We start from the raw sequence: 25,968 nt of genomic DNA on the forward strand, positions 1-25,968 counted from the left end.
CACCCCTGCAATGTGGGACGGCAAGGCTACTCACCTGTGTAAGTAACTGTTTACTAGTGTCATACAGATGCAAATTACAAAATACCTGGCCAGGTATTTTGTCATCAGAGACATTGCAGTAGATTATTTCACTGATAGGGATCAAACTCGTACTTAGCCATATAAGGCCCAAATACAATTTCCTTTTAGGCAGATAAACAGCACTTATGCAGCTCTAAGTAGCACATTGCATAAGTGGCATTTTGGCATGCTCAGAAGGAACACCTCCAGTTACTTGAACTAGATGCAAATCTTATGGAAAAGAATGAAAACACTAAGCAACCCCCCCAAAAAAATCTCAACAAGCACCTGTTTGGAGGAGGAAGGGGTCTCATACTTTTTAGTGACTATTAGGACCCTTGACCAGAGAATGGGAAACCCAGTTGTAACCCCCCGCCAACACTCCTACTTTTCAGCGGTGCCAAGAGCACCCTCCATTGTTCCTGCAGCAGCTGAACAACCACTTACCAACCAAGAGAGAAGGACCTGTAAAGCCAGGACACCAGGTCAGAGAGAGGCACTAGCCTGGAAGGATATGGATCTTGGGTTTTGGCCCCTGGTAGGGATAGAAGTTATATCATTGTCCCCTATCAAGTGACTACTATACAGAAACACCATTGGGGGCAGAATAATGGCCCAGAACCCAAGACATTTTCCCTTCCAGGGGAGGTTTACAAATCCATCTTCAGTTATAAATGATGACCTGGAACATAGAGCAGTAGAATTGTAACTAACCTTAAAAAAATCAGCAGAGGGACTAGTTTAAAAAAAAAATGATTTTTTTTAAATAAAGGGAAAGTAGATTTAGACCCTGATCATGTATTAGATTGCATGTAGGGTACCACAACATGAATTTCATAGTTTGTGAGAAGTGCACCCAAAGTATAGGATTACACTCTATTTAGACTCAAGGCATGCCTCAATAACTCAAGGCACTCCTCAAAAAATCTCAGCTCTTAATTTTCACTTTTATTTTGACTAAAGAGCATTTTTCTGCTGCTTAGAATGCCATGAATCCTCTGTGAAACTCTGGGCTTACGTTGTGAATCAGGTTTGCTCACCTAACAGTGCTAACATTGTGTGGCACCCCACAGCATCCTTGAAAATCTCTCAAGGCATCCTGGGTTGCCACAGTATCCTGGTTTAGATTCTATGTTTTAACTTTAAGATGAGGCCTCTTGTAGGCTGGAGTTAAACTGGCTTCACAACAGAAACTGCTAATGTTTAAGTAGAAGCAAGGGTAACCTGCAAATACAGAAAATCCATTAATTTGAGATTTCTTATGCAACATTTGCCATGGTCAAAGCTTTTTCTTTCATGAAAAAGTGCTGAGGAAAGCCAGCATGGCATAAATTACTATCTTGATTGTTTTGTAGCTAAACACAGAAATAGGAAAACTACTAACAGAATTGTGAAATGCCACTATTCACCGTACTGGAATGTTAGTGTGTAAATCCATGTTGGGCATTAAATGCTTGCACTTTAATACTGCTTTGTCTGAAATGGAAAGAGTCAGCATTAATCACAGATAACTAAAAGAACAACAATGGTGTCAATGTAGTCATTTTTAGCACTGGACTCTGCTTAACTGGGAAACTCCACGGTTAATATGCAAGTGATTTCTGCTCCTCTCAATTATAACATGAAGGAGGAATGGTCTTAGTATGGATAATGTCAGTAGAGCAGTGAGGAAGGATGATTTTATGGGAAATGCCCAGGTCTAGGACTCAGGACATCTGGGTTCTTATCCTTGCTATGACAGGGTTCTTAGAGTTGGAAAAAGTGATCTGTACTTCATTTTCCAAAAGTGTGAAGTGTTTTAAAGCTAAAGCAGAGCTTGCATGCCAACAAGGAATAAAATACCTTGGTTAGAAGTTCAGTCATGATTTGGTTTGTTAATGAATCCTTGGAGGAAACGAACATTCTCATGCAGTTTCTGCTATAAACCTGTGTTTATTTCGGACCAAAGTAATTGAGATGCCCTGCATCTCTGACAGGAATGTTTCGGAGGGGGTACTGAGGTATAGGGTGCTGGGGATTGACACTTGGATACTAATAAACAAGGCATGAACTTGAACTCCATTTGCACCTCCCTGTGCCGAGAAAAAGAATAAAAAATGATTACCTAAAGGCACAAGTTGCATGCTTTTAACCTAACAGCAAATTCACTTTTGAGTATGCATGCTTATACCAGTTTAAAGTGGGTTATGTCAGTTCAGTTTGCACCTGTAAATGCAGAAGTGTAAGCTAAGCCTCTGTAAAGCAAGTTTAAATTTATAGTCTCTATGTGCCTATTTGAAACAACTGAACAGAATTGGTTTGAAAATCACACTAGTGTCACTTTAGTCATAGATTCATGTTTGGAAGGGAACTCAAGGACCATCTGGTCCAATCCCTTGCATGAATGAATGAATGCTATTCATAAATCATCCCTCCCCAATGCTTTTTCAGCCTCATCTTGAAAACCTCCAGTGAAGGAGTCCCCTGCTGACTTACTTCTCTAACAGTAAGGAAGTTTTTCCTGATACCTAATTTAAATCCACTTTGCTGCAATTTAAAGCCATTGCTTCACATCCTGCCCTCTGCAGCACAGGGGAATTGATACCTCTTCTTTATGGCAGCCTTCTAGATATTTAACATTGTTATCATGACTGGCTTTAACTACCTTTCCTCCAAGCTGTTAATATAACTCCCAAAATCTCTGCCTGAGGCAGCGCCAAGACCAAACTGAAAAATGGTTGCTTAAGAGTTTGTATAATGGGGTTGAATGGGTATGTCTGCACTGTAGTCATGGAAGTAACTTTGTTTTAGTCACAGAAGTGCTTCGGCTAGCCTTAAACTACTTAGCTCAGGCACTGATACTGGTATAGGTGCTCCAGCACAAAGATCAACATGGACTGGAAAATCTACCCAAGAAACAGGGTAAATTAGCTGGCACTGCACCGCAGGGATTCTACAACTGGGTTTCTACTGGTACTTAAACTGTCGCTGCTGTCTGTATGCTGCATGGTTGGGGGTATGAAGATGCATTCTAAAACTGGGGAAGTTTTTAGATTATTTACCACTTAGGTTTATAAGCAACTGTTATAAACATCAATCCTTGAAGAAAATACTTTGCTGAATCTTTTTTCTAAAACTGACTTATTCTACTGGCATGTTCTTGGCATCTTGAGCTAAAGGCCCAAAGGACATTGCTAAGTGATAATTGTCAGCCATACTAGGATGACTCTTGACTGAAGGACAACTTATCCGGAAAACACACAAAAGCAATAGGAAACAATGGACTTCCCCTTTCTTCTGGTACTGCTGGCAGGCATCACACCTTAAGAACTTTCGAAGCTCAGATCCACTCCTAACAATCCTGAAAGACTTTGGAGAGACAGCCAGACACAGATTGTTTTCAGGAGAACATTAAATAGTATTTATTGAGTCTGCAATGACAAGGGCAAAACTGTTACACTCTCAGCCACAGCTGTGGTACAGAGCGTTCTTTTTTTGCCCATTCAGGAAACAGTCCATCTTAACAATGAATGAAAAAAATGGTAAAGACAGGTTTTTTTACATCATATTTATGCCTTCAATTTTGTATATAGAAAACTATCCTTAATGGCTTGTTCTTCTTCATCAGCACATTCCCCTCCCCTTTAAACTTGATCCCTCTTAATGATTGGGGGTTGGCTGGGAATGATCTATCCAAGTGTGGAGGAAACCAAACCAAGTGCTCTGGTGGTGCTCAGTTGGAGGAGCAGAGTGATAGATGAGCAGTTAATGGGGAGTGAATATGACTCAATGAAAGGGAGATACTTGCTTGTGAGTCATAGTATGGAGAGAATCTTGGTGGAGGGAGGGAAGCTTCAGGGTCTTTATCTGGAGATCTGGATCTCAGACTGGGTCAATTCTCTGTATGCCCATGGACTACAAGCCACCAAGAGGCTTCTCACAGAATCTTGTGGCAGAGCCTGTTCAAACATGTTAGCTCATATTAACATTTCGTTTTTAACAGGGTGACCTCTGAAGCATTGTAGAAAAGACATTGCCCTATATACACAATGGTATTTACAGACTAAATGGCAAAAGAGGAAATTAGATACAGTGACATTTATATACAGGCATTAGCAAATGAAAAGGTCCCTTGTGTTGATTCAGGGTTGTTCACAGTTCGTTTAAGAAAATCCTTTTCTTTGAGCATCAGCTCTTTTGTTTTGCAAAGGAGCCAGAGCCAGCTTGATGTCTCATTGGGAAATACAGATGTTTGCTCTCACTTAAACCATGGTCATAACCTTTAGAGAAGCAGGTTGGAATCTCCTAATCTTCTTCTTCAGTGCCTTCGAAGCTTTAATGCGGCAGATTTTGGGCATGGGGGGAAGAGGTTTGGAAGAGGTTTGGACTGCTGCAGATTGCTGGACAGATGTTTCAGGCCAGATCAACTCACTGTCATCTCCATCGTCATAGTCAAGAGTGAAGCTACTACTATGGCTACTGCCATCTGAATCACTTTCACTGGATTCACTGTCCCCAAAGCGGTTGGCTGTGTAGTCACTAACCTCACCTTCACTGGTCTCTGCAATGGTGGAGTGAAAGAGGGAAGCACATTCAGCAGAGTACTCAGAGTGGTCTGACTCACTTTTGGCATACGTTTCATGGTGGTGAGGCTTTGAACGTGCCCTCACACTCACAGCACGCAGGACCCCTGCTCTCCTTATGGGCTGTCTTGGAGGCCCAAAGCCAAAACCACTGGCAATATGGGCCTTTGCTGAGATCTCCACAGTGGACTGCCACTTGCGCTGTTTCTTCTTGATGGCTGTGTCTACATAAGTAGTTTCAAGGGAATAGAGGGCATTAGAAGATGCCCTGTGAAGGTCAGGCCTGGATGGCACAGGGGGCATTCTGAATTGCACAGGGAACAGGCTGGATTCCGAGCAAGATCTGCCTGTGACCTCCCCAGCATAGGTAGGTCTCCTAAGAAGGCCCTTTGCTCCAGGCTGCCTCTGGGGCTGATGGCATTCAGCAGGGAACCTGGCAGCCAGGTGGACTGCCTTTGGCTTTTCTGTACAGTAGCTCAGCTTTCCAGGCCTGGGCAACTTCTCACTGTTCCTCCTCTTGATTTTCACAGACTTCATTTTGGAGTTGGCAAACCTCACTCTAACTCGATGGGATTCTGCAGGAACAAACTGGGCATGGACAAATTCACTCTGAGCTGGTAGCTCGTGACCTCTCACATTAGCCACTTTGAAGCTACTGCCCCTTCTGTTAGGCTTTCTGGGCAGGAGGGCTTTCATGTTGAAAGTGCCCAGATTGTCATCCTTGTGGCATGGCTGCGAGCTGGAAGAACTGTGCTCCGGGCTGTTCTCCTTCGCGTCTGTCAGAGGAGAACTCCTGGCAGTTGACTTGGCAGAGTAACAACTATTTACAGCTGATGGCTCTGTGTCAGGCATGGTGGATGCCTGCTCTGCATTCACACACTGCACAGTCTCCTGCTGCTTGGCACATTCCCCCTCAGGCACCTCTCTCTGCAGCTTCCCTTCAGCTTTGTTACTTTCCAGAGAGCTCAGTTGTTTTTCCAGCTGGCTGTTGCTGCTGTTAATTTTCACTCCACCAGCACTGGGGGTTATAATGAGTCTCTGGTGCATTGTGGATGGTTGGCTCTTTGTTGAAACCCGCTCACTGGCAGCAGCCTGATTATTCCCTCTGCATCTTGTCAACTGGAGCAGTTTGTTGATGTAACCCCCTGGCCTGGTCTCAATGACTGGCCTAGTCCTAATCAAGCTGGGACCTGTCACAGCAGGTGTGGATTTACTGGGGGGAGCATGATTGTCTGTTTCCAGGGGCACCCCCACCAAGGAAAAAAGAGGGCTTTGTAAAGCCACAGCGTGAAGGGGACTTGGGTAAGGGTAGACATCATTGCCATTCCTGGAGATCAAGTCATTCTGGTATTTGGGGTCTACGTTGTGGAACTGATGTTCCCCTCCATGGCAAACTGGAGGCATAGATTTGGGGTCTGTCGCTTTCTGAAATGCAGTGTCTGCTGATACAAGCCATTCTAGGTCACCTGGAGGTTGGACAGAAATTAACAAAAGAGGTAAAATCACAGGTCATGCCACTTTACCGCATAGTTCAGAGGGAGATGCCTGTGGATGAGAAAGTATATAGCACTTTCATTGGTATGCAAGTAATCATGACAAAAATGAGCTTCAATCCTTTAAGAGGCCCACCCTCTTTTGTACAATCTCTTGCGGGCATCTTAAAAGTATGAGGAAAACATGCTTTACAGATCCCTCTATATAGGAATGCTAAATGCAGTTGGCCAGGCTGTTCTCTGTGACCCCCCTTGTAAATCTTGTGTAATATGCCTTCAGTGTGGATTTACACGGCCATAATGGAAATCAGCATCTGATGCCCTGATTTTAAATAACTGAACCTGTGTATTACAGATGGTTTATACTGCGATCATTTAACATTTGTGCACATAAAAAAAAAAGACCTTTAAAGATGCATGCTCTCACACACACAAAACCCAACACATCCAAAAAACCTAATTAGTCTTATTTCATGGAGAAAGATGGGGGACAAAAACAAAACAGAGGATCTAACTGCAACAAAATCAAAAACTGAGGTCATATAAAACAATCCAAGGATCTGTTAATCCTTATTCCTCTGCACTAGCTGAAGACTCCCTCAGGGTTAGGTTTCTCAAAGTATCTGAGCAAACAAATTCCTGAGATTCTCAGCAGGCAAATGTCTTTGGAAATCTGTAGTCATCTACCAACTGATGTATAAGGGGCTTAAATAAAGCTAAAAGTAAAATGTCCCTTAATCTTGTAAGTGCTGGAAACTATGGCTGTATTCTTTTATACTGTACTTCAATTAGACACTACTGAACACTGGCACTTTAAGTACACTGGAAAGCCATTTAAGATCCGTGTTGATTCAGAAACTTGCCATATGAGGCAGCAAAAAAGATAGTTACCGGTTCTCTCTTCCAAATTTAATGGAATCTCTAGACTGGATCTTTTGGGTCACTGGGTAGCAAGGTTGCAGTGCCTTGTACCTTTCTGAAGAGAACTGATTACTCGTCATTCAAGGCTCCTAGAGTCTTTAATTCTAATAGCCAACATTTGGGGATTTCGTTAAATGGCAGAAAGAATTGGATGTTATGTTGTATATGTGTGTTTTTTTTCAAAAAGGCAATTTGAGGAATGGGCTAAATGATAATCTTTATTTGCCAGAGAAAGAAAGGACAATGGGCTAAATCTTCAACTGTGTGAGAGACATCCCTTGAACTTGGAGTTTCTGGGACTTAGTCCAGACCTTATCATACTTGGGAGTAACCTGTAGGCAGTTTGAAGTTAAACTTGGTTGCCCAGAGCCCCAAGGATTCCCTTTCTTCCAGGGAATCCTCCTTAGATTAGGGACCAGTAAAGGTGGTTTATAGCTTTTCACTACTGAGGGATTCCTTTGCACGCAAGATTCCTCAGACTGGAACTCTTAGTTGAATTTCTGTACAGTTTTTCACACCTGCAAAGTAAAGCGTGGTCAGTTGATTTTCTTCTGGGACCAATACATTTTCCCTTGTCTTACACAATAGCTTTAGGCCCTTCCTTTGTTTAATTTTAGACATATAGATGAATCCAGGATTTGTTTACATGAGGAAATATTCCTAACATTGTCTGAGCTGGAATGTGGGCAAGAATTTTAAAATCCAATGCTTTTGTCCCCTTTTAAATGAAGTGGAGAGAACAGATTAATTTGTTCCATGGTGTAGTCAGAAGACAGCAGTAGATACCAGAATAACTCTGTTTCTGTTGTATCCATCAGCACAAAATTAAAAGCCAGACAAAAAGATACTAGTGTCAAACCCTGCTAATAATGTCCTAAGTCTAAAGGATTCTTAATAGGAAAGTATTCTGTTTAAGATTACATCCTGATTGTTGAATTAATATGCATGCAAATGTCCCAGGTACAATACTGTACAACAGAATTTTCAGTGGAATAGCTGCAGACAGCTTGCCATTTTTAAGTCTCCCAAAAGATTTTTCTCATGGGACAGAAAAGGTCCTCAGAAATTGCAGAGCATTTCTGGAGCCTGATATTTTTTTATTTTTTTTTTTGCTTTGCTCTGTGAACACAAACAGGTGGAAAGTCAGCTGATCTAAAAGTATATCTACACTGTAAACTGCAGCGTGGTACAGGGAAAAATCTTAGCTGGTTTTAGAAGAGCTAGGTGTACTATAATAGAGCTCTGAAGGGGCTGATTTACCCTGCTGAGCAGAATTCTGTCAGCCAAAATCAGATGGGGGTTTCCTGTTGTAACTTCTCGGATCCTGGCAAAATAACCCAAAGGTAAAGCACTACCTGTGTAAAAGAAGAAATGTAATCCTGAAAAGCAGAAGTGCTTGAGTTGAGAGGCTTTGATATAATTTTTCTCTTTACCCAGCAATTTGCAAATGTTATATAATGTTACAACAGGGACCTATGTTACAACTAGGCAAACCAAAGATTTAGGAAGATTAATGGGTGTGCTCAAGGACACAGCCAGAATCCAGATTTGAATGCAAAATAAGCTCTCAGGCTCTTGCCGAATGAAATAGGTCATAGCACCATCCAGCCAAGGTCAAGTGACCTCTCTGTGTAGATCACCCTCCACCTAGAAATAGTAAATTCTGAAAACAAACATGGGTTAGGTTGTCCACAGTATTTTGAATGTAGGTGGTGAGGTATCCTCATTTAAAATGCATTAAGAAATACCATATTAAGTTAAACTAGTCCTACATATTCCTTGGTTTTTCTGAGCTCAGCAGTATACTCCCTAAACTCTACTCAAACAGATTAAGAAAAGACATATCATATTAAATGGCTTGCCCTTAAGGAATTCTATTCTCTACAGAGGCAGAATTTCCTATTTAGATTCCGGTAATCTTATTCTCTCTCTCTCTCTCTCTCTCTCTCTCTCTCTCTCTCTCTCTCTCTCTCTCTCTCTCTGTGTGTGTGTGTGTGTGTGTGTGTGTGTGTGTGTAAGTTATATTGTTCTTCCTGATTGAATTTTTGGCACTTTTTTTTCCAGGGCCCATCCAAGATATTTATCCTACAAGTTGCAATATTGCTTATTTCACAAACCAGTAATTTTAGTAAAAAGTATTTACACAACTGTGTATAATAGCTTGGCCTTCATATACTAGTTTTATTTTCTTTGTATATGTCATCTGTCCCTATCATTACATAAAATGTCTGAGTATGATATATCTGAGCATGGGTTAGTAAGTTGTTTGGAATAATGTTTTGTTTCCTTTGCTTTGTCTTGCTTCTGTGTTTAAAATGAAGCTAATTACTAATTGTATTCTTCATGCATTATCTTAGGGTGCTAAAAGTGAAACATAGGCCTCTGTTTTCTTAAGACAGCATCCAGTCCTGCAACAAGTTACCTGTGGAAACTGGCCTTGGTCTGGATCTGGTGGGAGTCCCAGAAATGACTGTGCTAGCTTTCATCCGACATCCATTGCTGATACAGACTCCCTGCTGCTGGAACTTGGTGGTGTGTACCGTGGTTTCATCTGCAGACTTGGGTCGGTAATCAAACACACTGAGCCTTGTTTTAGGCTGCTGAGCACCAGGCAACAGACTGGTGTGGGACGAGGATATGGACTCACTGTACACAGATGTACAAGAGTTGGACAGCGAACAGGAGCCACCATCACTCAGGTCATAAAAGCCTGCAGAATTAAAATAAATAGGAAAATCTTTCTGATTTACCGTGATTTAACAGGCTGAATAGGAGAACAGTACAGTAAAATCAAGTCAGTTCTGAGGCTGCTGCAACCACTGGGGCACCTTAGATGCACCCTCTTTTGCTCCGCTCTGTGTTTGGATATCGTTGTTGTAGATCTGCACCTCGACCCATCTGGTATGAGGTTAGTTAACTTGCTTTGTATCGCTAGTGATTCCTCATGCAAAGTGACTTGATGGAGCCCATCTCCCTTCCAGGTAGGATGGCTGTTGGCTCACAGGGAGCTCATCCTCCCCTTTGATAGGTCTTGTTTTTAGTCCTGCTGGGTGTCCACACACCCTCCTCACCCAGGCTAGCTCAGGTGGGGGCACCAATTTATTTGCCAACAACCCAACTATGGAATAGACTGTACTGGTTTATATATTATGAGATAGCAGACCAAGAGAGGCCTGGTGTGACAGGTAGGACAGTGCAGCAAATAAATTAAATCCTCTTTGCCACAGAAGTATATTTACAATTGCTTGGGTTTTGCATATGTCTGAGACATATCTCTCATAAATGTGCTATAATTTAACCAGAGATTACTGGGATTGGTAGAGTTCACTCAGGCCTCAAACAAGCATTACATGCAAACACATTTAACTGTATACCATTAGGATTACTTGCACGCTAAATATGAGAATGAGAGATGATCTATTTTGAAAATATGGCCATATGTCCCGAAGTAGCAGCCTAAGTTTTCAGAAGGGACTAGTGATTATGGAAAGCTCAAGTTTTGGGTGCCTACATCAGACATCTTCAAAATAGTTGATTTTTAGGGAGTGGGTACTCAGTATTTCCTGAAAAACATGTCCCTTTAAGGTGTTTCTAATTTAAAAATTGTAGGCACCCAAAAATCCCTGGGCAGTTTTGGAAACACTTGTTAACTTTTGTATTAAAAAGAAGAAATTAAGATTGACCTGATGTCTCAACTGGTCACATCTGATGATACTACAGGGGACACTGGGAGGTATGTTTCTCTTGAACGATGATCCCTAAAGCATTAGGGGTTGTGGTCAAAGCAAGAATAGCATGATTAGCTCCTATGGATACCTTGTTTGTGGCTTCACTTTTGACACACTAGGACATGGTACAGTACAGAGCGGCATTATAGCTCTAGAGTAAGCATTCTTGGATAGATGGTTCAATTATTATCAGTGGCCATGTCCAGATGAGTGCGGCTGTGAATTATGTGGTGCCACAGACTCATCTGTGGTGCCACATACTGCACATTCAACTGTTCGGGCTGCAAGGGAGCAGTGTTGGGGTGGGAGTGGGGAGGCTGACTCTTGGATATCCAGGGGTCAAAAAAACCTGTGCAAAAAAAAAAATGGAGGGGCATGTGGGGGGCAATATGTGCCCCTCAGAACGAGCCCAGCCAGCCAGAGCCATACTCCCGCTGCCAGCCAGCCTACAAGTGGCAAGATCACTGCTGCTGCAGCCCCAGGAGGCCTCTAGGACCCCAGGTAAGACTGCTCAGGCTAGTGCAGTGCTAGCCCCATCCTCCCCTACCCCACCTGGAGTAACCTGCCATGCACCAAAGGGTGTGTGGCACAGGCGTTCCTTAGGGACAGCTAGCAGCAGCATAAGATATGCCACTGCTAGCTGTCCCTGGGGAACCAAATGTCCATGCTCGTGTGATGAGGGTATCCTAGGATGATAGGCTGGATAAGAATATTATCAGCTCCAGCTTAAAACTTTAGGCCTTAGATCAGTGGATTGCAGACCTTTTTGGCCATGTACCCCTTTACCTGAAAAATATTGCTGCTCATGTTCACTATACCTGACATGTCTCTGGACATTCATTTCTCAGGAAGAGTATTGACACTGATGTCAATACACGGCAGCACCATTATTCACTGTACATTGTCCAATCAGAAGCTTCATTGCCATTATTAAAATTTAGGCACATACCCTTTGGCAAAGTGCCACATACCCCTGGCATGTGTACCTCAGTTTGAAAACCACTGCCTTAGAGGACAAAGAAAAAACAGAACTCTATGGCACCTATGTCAAATAGGCAGGAATCTGACAGAGTCTGTGTGAAGGGATCATAGTAAAAGAAGCTGTTTTCCTTTGCACTGTGCATATGCTTCCAACCACATAACTCTTCAACTTAAGCATTCCAGGAAGCTGTCAACTTGTACAGTCAATATACACTACAAGTGCCATGCTGCCAAATTATGTATGAGAAAAGCAAAAATTGCACACCTAGGAAGAAGAGTTCTAATTGTGTCTGAAGAGGGAGTGAATGGCAGAGAAGCGTCTAACTTCTGCTCAGCTCTCACATAGCACTATAAAAAAGTATTAATTGCAAGGATTTTCAATAGATATGTAGAGATGGACGGGAAGAGGTGGTTCTTATCTCATGAAAGTTTTCAACAAAATGCTTCTTTTATATCACGAAAAGAACTAGAATTTTCCTGAAAGGGGAGACTCTCACCCAACCCAGCAATCGTAGTGTATACAGGGAAGGAAAAGGACCAAGGAACACGTAATTGGTTTGCCTGAGTCCAATCAGGGACTTCAACCTCAGCCTCTCACACCCCAGGTATGTGATCTAACCAGTGGCCAATCTGGACTCTGACTGACCGCTTGACCTTTTTTTAATAACAATTATTCATTGGGCCAGAAAATGTAACTGCCTTATCTTGGTGTCTGTGGTACTCAAACTGGATTTTTGAGATGGCACTTCAAAGCCCTAGACTAAATTCTGTAGACTAGGAATTTGAATCTTGATTTTTCCACATCTCTGCTAAGTGTCTTAGGCAGCTAATGGTTATTCTTGAATGGATAAGGCCATTCATCTTCTTCCATCTAACTTTTTGAACAGAATATTCATCTTTGTCAAAACAATAACTAGAGTCCAATGGAAAGCTGTGGTTTTGGTGATCTGATATTTTCTGATGAAAAAATAATATCCTTGAAAAATCCCTGATCATTTTTCTGAATATAAACTAAAATATTCCAGTATTTTCCACATCAAACCAGCAATATCATCTTCACTTAGTTAATAAACCAAGTTTCTTTCAGCAGTTCCTATTCATACAAGTTCCACTAGATCTACAGTCCTGAGAACGAATGATCAAAAATATGTTACCTGAGCTGGGACGGCTGTCACTGTCCAGATACTCGCTGGAGGTCTTACTAACATCCAGCTTCAGTTCACTGATTTGCTGGTCCAGCTGATCCAGGTGACTTTTCAAGCCAACATCCTGTCTCCTTAAACGAGACTGTTCACAGGTTGTGGAATGAGGAAATAAAGAAAAGTCATAATTAGGATCTCAGGGACACCAAATAAATTTCCCATCTGTTTTAGGCAAATACTACACTCCTGTGGCTAAGCTACTACTTAAAGCTTTGCTTTGTTAAGGACTGCAAAAATTGATTGCATGCAATTAGCCAAAATCTAGCAGAGGTGTTAAGCACAGTACTTAGCACAACCTAAGTGTTCTGCCTGTCTAAACATTTTCCCTGTATTTTTGCAAAGAAGTTAGTTTTCTTTTTCGCTTCTGGAAAACACTGGGCCTTATCCAACTTCCAGTAAAATTAAAGGGATTTTTCCCACTGGGGTTGGATTCAGTCCATTGTGAAATAATTCTGGCTCCGAGCAATTATGACATTTGGTACATTTCAGTATAGGCTGTGTTGTAAGGAGGGGGAAGCGGAGGGGGAGAGAAGTGGGACAAAGGGATGCACTTTAGGACCTTTTCTAATTTAAAAAAATCAACTGTAAACGTCATAGATTTCATAGACATTAGGGCTGGAAGGGACCTCGGGAGATCATCGAGTCCAGCCCCCTGCCCAAAGGGCAGGAAGTCAGCTGGGGTCATAGGATCCCAGCAAGGTAAGCATCCAATTTGCTCTTGAAGGTGTTCAGTGTAGGTGCTTGAACCACCTCCGACAGCAGGCTGTTCCAGACCTTGGGGGCTCGGACAGTAAAGAAATTCTTCCTTATGTCCAGCCAGAAATGGTCTTGCAGTAGTTTGTGACCGTTCAACCTTGTCATCACTTGGGGCGCTCTGGTGAACAAACGTTCCCCCAGATCCTGGTGGTCACCCCTGATAAACTTATAGGTGGCCATCAGATCACCCCTGAGCCTGCGCTTTCCCAGGTTAAAGAGCCCCATGGCTCTCAGCCTGTCATTGTAAGGTCTGTTTTCCTGACCTCTGATCATGCGCATGGCTCTCCTCTGCACTCTCTCAAGCTTCTCCACATCTTTTTTGAATTGCAGAGCCCAAAATTGGATGCAGTACTCCAGCTGCAGCCTCACCAAGGCCGAGTACAAGGGGAGAATGATGTCCCGGGATCTGCTTGATAAGCATCTATGGATGCAAGCCAGCGTTTTGGTCACTTTACTAGCTGTAGCATCACATTGCAGGCTCATGTTCATCTTGTGGTCAATGATGACCCCCAAGTCTCTTGCTTCTGTAGTGCTATCCAACGTAGCACTGCCAAGCCTATAAGGATGCTGCAGATTTTTCTTTCAAAGGTGGAGAACCTTGCATTTTTCGATATTAAAACCATCAGGTTCTTGTCCGCCCATTTGCTGAGCCTGTTCAGGTCAGCCTGGATCACCCGCCTGTCTTCTGGCGTGGATGCTTTACCCCAAAGTTTGGTGTCATTGGAGAACTTGGCTAGTCCGCTTCTGGCTCCATGTCCACATCATTAATGAAGACTTATATAATTGTCAGACAAAGCACAATAGACATATTTGGTTTTCTTGCAAAACTCAAAATGTTGGTGGATTTATTTGTAGCTGCAAGCTGTCCATGTGCTTGCATGGACTGTATCTTTTCTGCTTTACTAAAAGTCTTCTTTGTATAGCTCATGATTAGCTCTCTCTGTAAGTTTTATGCAGGGAAAACAGTGTTTTAACTCTTCTGCAGTAATTCCTATATTAAAAAAAAAAGGTGGATCAAGCTAGAAAGTGACCCTTGAAAGGAAGCACCTTCTTAATCAGCAAGGGCCTCATTCCACTTCCACTTCAATCAATCACCAGATGGATTTTGACTTCAGTCAGAAAAAAATGTGGGCCGTTGAGTTGCGCTGTTTTTTCTGTATATTTGCAGTATAAATAACAAGTGTGCTACACGCACATGTGAGTTAAAGCACCAGGAAAATGGTCTACATATAATGTAGAATATTTTCATTGCTGATTAGTATGGCACCTTAAATTGAATGTGTACCAGGTCAGGGCTAGGATTGACAATTGTGAGATGGTTGGCTCAGCCAGGGTCTGCACTAGGGTTTTGACTGGCCACAGCGTGGTCTCTGGTAGGAGTAGAACTGAAAAATCAACTGGTTGTTGGTCCCAGCCAAAGCCAGCAATCAGCTGATTGTTGGCCTGGGTCTGGACCACTGGAGTGGTTTGAGACTCTGGCACAGTCTCTGGCCAGCTCTGGACTTATGGGCACCCAGCTTTCAACTTTTCAGGGCAGGAGGACCCCAGGATTATGCACTGGTAAGTAGAAAGAATGTGACTGGGATTTTATCCCAGATCCCAAAATCATGGCTGCCATACATGTGTGGTATAGCAGGAGGCACAATTATTGGGACTGGGGATCAGATCTCATTGCACCTTTAACTGAATGTGTGCCAGGGGCCTTAGATTTGATTCTCTGCTCTGACACAGGTTTCTTAGGTATAGTTTTTCACTTAGGCCTATATTTATAAAGTTGATTATGCCCCTAACTACTGTTTAGATGTCCAACTCCCATTGAAACCAATGGGAATTAGGGATCTAAATATCTCTGTGGATGAGTGGCTTTGTGCCTTAATGTCCCATCTACTTAAATGGTAACATTAGTACTTCCCCAACTTGCACACGTGTTGTGAAGATCAACATATTAAAAGTGTGTGATGTTCTTAGATGCTATGGAAATGCACTGTTTAGGCACTTTAGGGAGGTAAGTTTAACTACTAAAATATACTTTTACTCTATTTTATTCCTTTAAGTCCTGCAGAGCCAAAACCTCTATGCCATGCAGGTCAGTAAGCTGGCTTATGTGTCATCAACAGAACAATTAACTATGCTTTCATGAAGAACATTAATTGCTGCTACTGCAAGTCAGAAAAAGGTTTGATTTGATTTTCAAGTATGTCTCGTTTGACATTTTTATACTTACTTCTCAGAGTTACCTCAGCAATCCCCTACCCACAGCTTGCAGGCAAAATTACCTCCCCATGTTGCCTATAAGCATAGGAGTTTAAAGAGTGAAAACTAAGTTTGACTAGAAATGTCAAAGCATGATGCTCCTCAAATAATGTTATTTGCTTGGTATGGTTCCTTGTGGTTTAACCATTTGGGGAGGGGATCCTGTCTAATGGCACTTCATGACTGCTTTATTGAAGGAAAGGACTAACAACAACTGCTGCTTATCCAGCGGAGACCTTGACACTTGTAATGAATGAATGTATCCATAATAAATATAATAATAAATATTGAAAACTTTCCCAGTGGAAAGTCCCACCAAAGTTAGCTGGAATACTATGTTCAGAATCCTTGAAGGACCAGGTTCTCAGTGAAAGTGAAAACAATAGCTCTAGGTTTTTTCTTCCTGTATAATACATGCTTTAAAACATGTATTAGTGCTCCAGGTGCTAGTCCACCCAAAATGTTCGAAATTCATGTATAGGCCTCCAGACTAATGAATTGAGCTAAAAATAATAAGAAAAGCAAGGATTTTTGTGGTTGATATATTTGATTGGACTAATTGTGTGGTTGAGAGAGATTCAGACAAGCTTTCACATCTATCCCAATCATGCAATTGGTCCAATGAAAGATATCAGCCACTCACAAAAAAACCTTGCCTCACATATTTTTGGATCACTAACATTACTTCAACACTACCACAAAAATAATGTGATTAAAAAATATATTCATACAAATGTTGGATTTTTGTTTGCCTTCTAGTTTTGAACCTTTAGGATTCTTTTTTCCAGGATTTTTCCCAACCAAAAGCTTAAAAGCTAACATTTAACCAAACAAGCTTATGATTTTTACTCTTCCCTTTGAAAAATAAAACCAAAGACAAGACCCAAATAGTAAATCTCTGTTTTCTCTCCCTGCATAATTAATATGTTACCTTCTCTGTTTGTATTTATTTCCTCCGTATTGTTTTGAAGAAACAAAAATATATTGTGCCTACTTCAGTCCCACCTAGTCAGGAAATCACAAAGTTTTCCATGGCTAGAATTAATTGCTTAATGATTAATGTTTTGCCAGCCAGTCCCCTCAGTCTGTGGTTTCTGATTAATGGCAAGGAGGCCAGAAAATGTTCAACAAGGCTCTCAGGTATTCAAAGATTATTTATTACACCTCCAGGATCTGACTGTGCTTTCACAAGGCTTTAACCAACATACTTGATTTACATCATCCTTGTTAACCCCTTCTAATGTCCCCCACCATGGGGTTTTTCTTGTTACTGGGAGACTTCACACCTTTTATTATGTTCCTTAAACCAGTCAGCTAATTAGGGGCTGCTGTTTTCTTTCTTTCTTTTTTTGAAAAAATGTACCAAGTAGCACACACAACAATAAAATCTAAATGTACTATTTCTCCAGTAACAAAATTATCTTCTTTCCAAGAAGGAACCCTGTAGGAGAAACTGTATATTTTCTTTAAGCAGTGCAGATATGAAATCTGCTGCATGCTGTACAATGAAGAGGCACTGTGCGTGCTTGCATGGGGAACTTATGGAAAGATTTTCAAAGCCAACCAGTGTTTTCATGGATTCTGTTTTTGGTGGTCCAACAGTGCTCACATTTCAGAGGGTAGGTCCTTGGAAATTGCTTCCCCCCACCGTTGGTTCAAGTGGGGACCATAAATAGATGCGCTAAGAATCAAGAGTCAATTTTGGAAGCCTTGCCCAACAATTGTTCTCTTTGTGCTTAATCTTACCACTTTGAAGTCAATAGAAGCTTTAGCTTCTGTGTGTCTAAATTAGACCCTAACATTTTATCTAACTTCACTTGGCGTTTGTACATGTTTAATACATTTTTTAAAAGTACCCCTCTCTTTCCCATATAAAAGTAGAGACAATGGAATTCTGCAGTACACATACTCTGCTAACAGCCAAGAAACTGGAAATATTTCTTACTGACATCTTGGCGTACAACTATCATTTGATAATGTCCTTGGAAGTATATAGTGCAAAATAATTGCACAACCTGGCCTAATTGTATTGATTTGATTTCCACAGTTAAGAATATTTGGCTATGTTCATTCTGTCTGCCTGCATATTTAAAGTCACAGAGATTTTTCTCTGAATCAGCTTTGATTTTCCTCTTTCCTATGCTTTCTGCTCAATTCTACCAGGTGACTATGGTGTTGCTTCTCATTACCATCTCTGCAGCAGTTTGCTCTTACCTACTTTTAACAAAATTGCAACTGAATGACCAGTTACCCAAATAGTTCGATCTTTTTATATAGATGGAACCAAAATGTACTTGAACTAGGCTACAAACCTACCAAAGTTCAGGGCTTTAGCACACATCAAGAATATACTTAAAATTTGGTCCCACTTAACTGCAAAACTAAATTGTATTCCTCTGTGACACCTAGCTACACCTGAGCTTCCCAAGTCTGAAAGAACATGGAAAGGATTTTACCTGTGATATTTGCCAGCTTGGAACCAGAATCTGCCACAGCTTATTTAGGAAGTGTTGTGTGTTACTTCTCAAAGCACAGCATGATCAAATTTCTATGAAAAGTCAACCTCAGCACAAATGTTCAATAGCCTTTTGGCACCCAGCCACACTCCAGAAAACTGATCTCTTCTGATTTTCCATGACTGCAATGACACCTACTGGTGAAAGCAGCCCTCCTCTTAGTGGTGATCTAGGGCCAGTTCATTTCTCTTGATTCCTGGGGCTATACTGGCCTTTAATACCAGAAGTAGAATTTTATGGTCTAGTTTTGCCCATCTCCTTCAGCGCATAATACATTGCCAGCCAAGTCCTGATAAACTAATCTTCCACCTTCAAGTTTTATTTGGAAAATACATAAACAGACAGGCAATTGCAGCATAATACCCTCTGTCAAACATGAATAGATCACCTTGGGCAGAGATCACTGCCAAAGTTAACCCAATGGCCTTTCTATTAACCCAATGGCCTTGATCAGGCAATAAATGCTTTATATCATCTTTTCTTGTTGTTAAAAAATAAAGTGGAGGCATTAGTTAAAATTATCAATGACAGGTAATCAAGTGGTTGGCAGTATACTCACGCTACAATTTTTACTTCAATCATGATATGCTTGCTTCTGTGTTTTCACACATGGTGCTTGGGGTTCCTGGGAAGGTTAGAGCCAATTTTCACTCTGAGATGCTGTCTGATAAAACTGCCTACAGTTAACAAATATCTTTTCTGTTTTCACACCTGATTGATAATAGATGATCAAGTCTAACATCAATATGGGGAGAGGGAGAGTTCTGAATTAGCCTGGAGATTACTGAGGTGTGTAATTGCCAGTACTAGAGATTAAAGCCTCTTGCCTTTGATTGTAGGTTCTCTTATGAAACTAGTTTCAGTCCTAATTTAGATTTTTTTGCTTTCCTTCCACAAAAATGAACAAGTGTTAAATGCAAGGCTCATGTCACAGAATCTAATTATTTTCCTCTTTTGATCAGAAAATCCATTCTAAGAACAAAGGGTTTAAGGTCTTCAAGCCAGAAGCTTTCCTGATCTTTTTTTTCACCCCCTCTCATCTACATACATACATACATACATAGCTTTTGATCTTCCATTCTAAACATCCACATGTAATTAAAAGTGGGAGTCTGCTATGTTTATCACTTAAGTTAATCAGCACCTGCACCTGCACCTCCAAAGAACAAGGAACCAGGTCCTCAACAGTCTGCTGTGCACCAAACTTTCATGTTATATTTGTATTGTGTATATTAATTGTGATGCAAATGCACTCTACAGAAACTTCATATGAAAATGCTTATCAAATTGGGGATGGCTTTCACAGCAGTGAAAGGTATGAGTGGTATAATTGACTGCAGCACTGTCATGTATTATGGCTGGCACCCAGGAAGGATGCCAGTATGACCTCCTATTTCCAGTAGCATTGTTTGAGAAGCACCTTTTCAAAATACCCGGCAAAGATATGGGTCAGTCTTAGAACTATAGAGTCACAGAAAAGTAGGTTTGGAAGGGACCTGAGGAGGTCATCTAGTCCTTCTCCCTGCTCAAAGCAGGACCAGCCCCAACTAGATCATCCCAGCTAAGGCTTTGTCTAGCCAGGTCTTAAAAACCTCCCAGAATGGAGAGGTAACCTGTTCCAGTGCTTCATTACCCTCCTAGTGAGAAAGTTTCTCCAAATATCTAACCAAAACTTCCTTTGCTGCAACTTAAAGGTGCTCATGTACGCACCTTAAAAAATAAGATTTTCTTAAAATAGAACTTTAGAGAAAGAGAGAGGGAAGCAAAAAGGGTCGGTCGCAGTTAAATCTTCCCTAAAACTAAAATCCCACGCCCCTCCAACACCCCCAAGACATTTGAAGCTGGTTTCTGTGTTAACTGACCCCTAGCAGAAGCCGAAGATGTGTGCTTTTACTAGTTAGCTCAGCACAAGGGCGCAGAGACAGACAGACAGACAACCAGGCAGAGCACAAAGAGAATGACATACTACATGCCCTTGGGCATGTGGTGGGAACCCTGCCTTTGATTCACTCTGCCAAGGCTTATGCTGTGCCTGCAGAAAAGACCTGCAAGCCAGTGCCCAGCCGTAGCGCTAGCCCGTAAATCATCCTGTGTGAAAGGAAAGCTGCAGCCTCTGCCTTCGGTGCAAGCAGGCTGAATTGCAATGAAAGAAGGAAAGAACCTGACTTATTCTATTTTTTTTCCTTTAAAAAAAAAAGGGGGGGGGTGGAGAAAATAAAAAGAGCAGGTTTTAAAACAGACTTTCATGCCAGGCTCAGATCCCCTTGGACATGACTTATCCCTGTGAGGCTGGAAGGGACCCTGGAAGATCATGGGGTCCAGCCCCCCGCACCAGGCAGGAAAGACAGCTGGGGTCAGGGTCCCACACCTCCTCCTCCAGCAAGGGCCAAACATCTGGAGCGCCTCAGCCCGGCTGCGATCCCCCTTGCTGGGTGTGGGGAGCTCCCTCCAGCCCTTGCCGCGGAGAAAACCGCCTTCCAGCCGGGTCCTGGCATACGGGAGGAGGGCAGAGGCGCTTCGCCGGGGCGCAGGGGACAGGGCCGGCGCTCCCTTCCCCGAGGGCCGTGCAATGGGTCCGCCCCCCCCCGGTGCAGCGCGCGGGGGCACATCTGGGCGCGCAGCTGCCCCTTACCAGCTGTTCCTTGAGGGCGCTGAGGGTGGCCTCCAGCCGCTGCTCTTTGCTGGGCGCCGCCGGCGGGTGCTGCATGGCCAGCGCCCCCCGCACCAGCGCCCGCTGCCTCTCCCGCAGCACCTGGAGCTCCTGCAGCCCGGCCAGCGCCGCCCGCAGCCTCTCCCCGACCCGGCCGCGGTCCCAGGCGCCCGGCCGCGCAGTCCCCGGCAGCATCTTCAGCGCCTGGCCCCGGCCATGCCCGCCCTGCGCTCCGCGCTCCCGCCCGCCCCGCAGGGAGTGAAGCGGAGCCGTGGCGGCTCCGCGGGTTTTGGAGCGGGGGGTGGGGGGAGAGGCAGGGCGGCGGCCCCGGGCAGCCCTCGGGGCCACCTCTCTGGGAGGATCCCTCTGGGAAGGAGCCAGAGCTCGTCCTTCCTTCCCCGCCCTCCCCCCGCCACCCCTTTCCCTTCCCTCACTCAGCTCCCCTCCCCTCCCCCTTGTGCTGGGGGGTGCTGCCCGCCCTCCCTCAGGACAAACCCAGCACCCTTCAGTGGTGCTCTCGGGGTGCCCAGGGTCCAGGAATGAGATATCCATCCCGGGGAGGCTGCTGGAGACTGAGACTCGTTAAAATACAGATGAGATGTGGCGTCCCATTCAGACAGCAGTCCAGCGGGTTTTTCAAATGTAACAGTCAGGGCCGGCCCGCAACATTTTGGGGCCCCCTGCAAGATACAGTTTCGGGGCCCTGGAGAAGCTGGCATTGCACGGGGTGCCAAGCAGCTGAAGAAGCTGGTAGCATCTGCGTCCGTGGTGGTGGGGGGGGGGGGGGGGGATGGCAAGGGGCAGGACGTGAAGTTGGCACCATCAGCAGTATGGGGGATGGGCTGGTGAGTGCCCAGATATGACGTCACCATCGGTGACATTGGCGGTATGCGGGGAGGGGTGGCGAGTGCTTGGATGCAGGGGGCCTCTTGGCTGCAGGGCCCCCTGTGGCCACACATTCTGCAGGATAGGATGGCCCTGGTAATAGTAATGTGCACTTGTCTTCCTGGCGCAAAGTCTACACACCATACTCCGTAACTGAGAGACACAAGCACACGGACACACTGTGGTGTTCTGGAAACCTCCCAGGATAGAGTCAAACAGAATTGGCAACCCTACCCTGTCCCCAAATACCCCTCAGCAATGGGGTTACACAGGGGGGGAGTTTCCAAAGATGGCACTACATCAGCATTTCTCTACCTGTGGGTCACAACCCAAAAGTGGGTGGCAAGAATATATGAAAGGGTGGTGAACAAAATTTAAAAAGGGATTCTTCTTTAAAGGAGAAATACATGGGAAACTGGCTTTTCCCTTGCAGGCTGGCAGTTTCAGCCTGTGAAGGGCTGCTTGAGGTCCACCCCCTGCCTCACACACTGTGGGGCAGGGGGCAGCCGGTCAGGAGCAAGGGGCACTGGGTTGGAACTGGCCATTGATGTTTACAAATGAGTCCTGGTACAAAAAGGGTTGAGAACCACTGGACTAGGCTGTTCTGACAGGACAATGAACAATGGTCTCAAGTTGCAGCAAGGGAAGTTTAGGTTAGATATTAGGAACATCTCTCTGGATGAGGGCAGTAAAGCACTGGAGCAAGTTACTCAGAGATGCTCTGGAATCTCCATCCTTAGAGGTTTTTAAGACCCAGGGGGTGTATCTACATGAGAAGCTACTACATGGTCATTACTGCACATTTATTTAGTACTTGTATTAGCAAGTACTAAATAAATGCGTGGTGACTAGAGTCACTACACAGTAGCAGTGGTGTATTAGCACTGTCTGTGCTGTGACGTGATACTGCGCTGTGCTGTGACGTGCCAATGCAAAATATCCAATTCTCCTTATGCTCTTCCACCTTTTTTCCTTTCCCTTCCACACATATCTTTTTCAGCTACTGCCCAGTCAGTGTCTCATGTAGATGTGCACACTTAGACAAAGCCTTGGCTGGGATGATCTAGTTGGGGCTGGTCCTACTTTGAGCTAGAGGCTGGACTAGATTGACCTCCTGAGGTCCCTTCCAACCCTCATTTTCTATGATTCTGTGAACCTGAATCCTGGAGAGTTCTGGGTGAACATAAGGTCATAGCCTGAAAGGTGGTTCTGGGGAGATGAGCTTACTTTGCTTTTAATTTCCCCATTGCACTGGGAGAAGAAGCTTGCTGGGTAGGCACCTTTCCCCACCAGCTAGTCCTACTTGAGGTGCTCATGCAAGGCAGGCATCCCTGCCACACATTACATATATTTACTGGTGAATCACGCCATAAATGTAGAGGGTGCAAAGTCATTATCACAGGATAAAAAAGACTTTCAGCTATAAAAATCGCTAGCCAGCTATACAATTAGCACTTGACAATTGTGTAACAGCTCTATAGGTGGTTTCTATCCAGCTTTATGTTGAATGTGCAGAAGGACTCAGAAGGACCAATTTGTTCCAGGTGAATCAGGTCCAAAGTTTGTGGGCCCAATTCTGAGGACTGGAGGTTGGCAGGAATGCCACCCAGAGGGAGGGCATTACCCTCAGATTATAGTAGCATAAGGGAGATCAACATCTGAATCAACAGGCTGTCAATTTATTCTAAAGTCTGTCCCAGTTTCCAATGCAAAATATCCAGCTCTCCTTATTCAACTCTCCTCACCTCTCTTTTTTCCTCTCTCTTCCACATACATATATGGTGGTCTGTTCTCCAGCTCTCCAACAAGTGTTGCCTCATGTCCTTTACGTATGAAGGAGGACATTGGCTGCCATGGTTTTCCTACTTTGTCTGTGACTGATTAAGGTGTTTGATCTATGTTGTGTCAGGTTTGAGGGTAGTCTTATGTAGAGTTTAAATTATGGTTTGTATGGGATGGTTTGGATAGGGATGATCCTGACACAGGCAGGCGGTTGGACTAGATGACCTCTGAAGGTCCCTTCCGGCCCTACTTCTCCATGACTCTGTCAGAAATTGCCTTCCCAGTTGCAATAGCAGTACTTCCTTGTCACCCAGATAGCATGGGAAAGATCTACAGCAAGTAGCTGACGTAGATGGAGTGTGGCCAAAAGGGGTCATATGGAGGGTTGAGGATACAGAATAAATGGTCCCTAAAAAGACAGCTGATAGCAGAAACCTAAGACAAAAAAGCTGTTGCTACCATGCCTTCAGTTAAAGTTTCAAACAGTCAGCAACAGCATGCAGGAATCTTAAAAGACAATTTGCCAGCAGGCAGCAAGGCTAATACACAGGCCAGCATAGCGGAGAGGAAGAAAAGAAGCACTAGCACTATAGGGGTCTGATGAACACAATGGACACAGATGAGGCACACTACAGGAAACCAATTTGCTCCTACTGCCACTGAGATAGGAAGCATTGCTGCCCACAGACCCCTTGTTCAGAGGTCACTGTGTGCAGCATTCAGTGCCAGAGAGTTTCAGAGAGGGAACATGCTCTCTCAAAACAAAATGCCCTCAGACCATGCTTCCCCTTCTTGGCCCCGTGGCATATTCTTGAAAGAAGGCTCACATTACACAACCTTGTCCTGGAGTATGTAAGTAGGGAGATCTCTAGGAAAACTGCGCTGGAAATCACGTTTCACATATGTTCCCTTCCACACTCTAGTAGTGGATTACATACACTCTGAGGTTGCAGTTAGATTAGTATTTCCTGGAGAAATCCAGTTGTAGCTATAGGAAGAGAGTTAAAGTTGATAGGACACAGGGCCTGCTTAGAATGGGTTTCATACTAGAAGTGCTTGAGCCCTGTCTACACTCACACCTCTGCCATTGCTGCCTTCAGTGAAGCTGGCTGAATGGTTATACTACAGACTGGGATTTCCTGAAAAAAAAGCTGCTTTAGGTAAGGCTAAGGAGCTTAATCTGTTTTACCAGTAGAACCATACTGGGTGAATGGGTTATCAATATGGCTGTTCCCTGAGCCACTTGCAACACACTTATAGTTTGTGTTGTACGTGGAGCCTCATCTTATTTTACTATGCCTCTTTCTAAGACATTTATGTGGTTTGGATTATGGTAATGCTACTATGCTACAGAATAGAGATATGATGTAATGAGGCTTGCAATCATGTTCTCCCAAAATGCTTCTCTTAGTAGTAGTACGTATCTGGGCATAATTGTTCTTCACAGTATCACAGCACGGACTTGAAGGGCTAGCTATATATACGGTATGGTGATCAATAAGAATGCCTTGTATGTGCTTTATTAGCTCTTCAGTGAATATTTGCTCTGCTTTTTTCCCCTCACTGAATCCCTCTTGTGCAGACCTTAGCAACCAGGATGACCGGGCTTTAAGTATTAATATATCCAGTTGAAACAAAGAGTGACCAACTTCAAAACATTACACTTGAAGTGTGCTGACCAGAAAGCATGAAATGCTGCCACTTCTGAGGTAGAGGGTAGCAACAAACCAGCAAGAAGCCTAAGTGTATTTTTTTGCAAATCACACCACTTTAACAAGTCAAATTCATTTACTTAACAAAAGAGATATGCAAACATATTCTTATTTTATTCCAACCATATTCTAACCTAATGAAATATAAGGCATACCTACTACAAGAATTATATTGCATAGGGCATATAAGTTTGTTTCTTTCTCTCTTTCTTTTATGAAGAGCTGTTACTCTTTGCCCTTTGTTCTTCTTTGTCTTTCATCTTTTATCTTTCCATATATTCAATCCCAAAATGGAGAATATCTCAATGCTATCTTTATCCTAACCAGCTTTCCAGCTATCTCCTTGGATGTACTGATTACTTTCTTCCTCAGAACCTTTTGAAGATGCCAATCAATCTTTTTCTCTAGCTCAACAAATAGTTTGTTGTGACCTGTTATTTATTTCTCAGGGAGAGAGTCAAAGGTGG

The 25,968-nt window shown here is 43.4% G+C and overlaps 1 protein-coding gene across 1 annotated transcript; it reads right to left on the bottom strand.

Moving 5' to 3' along the window:
- Nucleotides 1-3,421: 3,421 nt before the first annotated feature.
- On the bottom strand, nt 3,422-21,418 carry DACT2 (dishevelled binding antagonist of beta catenin 2). Its single transcript, XM_090043203.1, has 4 exons — nt 21,105-21,418; nt 12,900-13,032; nt 9,459-9,746; nt 3,422-6,088 (listed from the first exon to the last, which is right to left on the bottom strand). The coding sequence occupies exons 1-4, from the start codon at nt 21,315-21,317 to the stop codon at nt 4,302-4,304; spliced, it is 2,421 nt and encodes an 806-aa protein (XP_089899329.1). The 5' UTR covers nt 21,318-21,418; the 3' UTR covers nt 3,422-4,301.
- Between the last annotated feature and the right edge of the window lie 4,550 nt (nt 21,419-25,968).

Source organism: Crocodylus siamensis, chromosome 1 (assembly GCF_052110815.1).
Source record: "Crocodylus siamensis isolate JL-2025a chromosome 1, ASM5211081v1, whole genome shotgun sequence".
Taxonomy (NCBI): domain Eukaryota; kingdom Metazoa; phylum Chordata; order Crocodylia; family Crocodylidae; genus Crocodylus; species Crocodylus siamensis.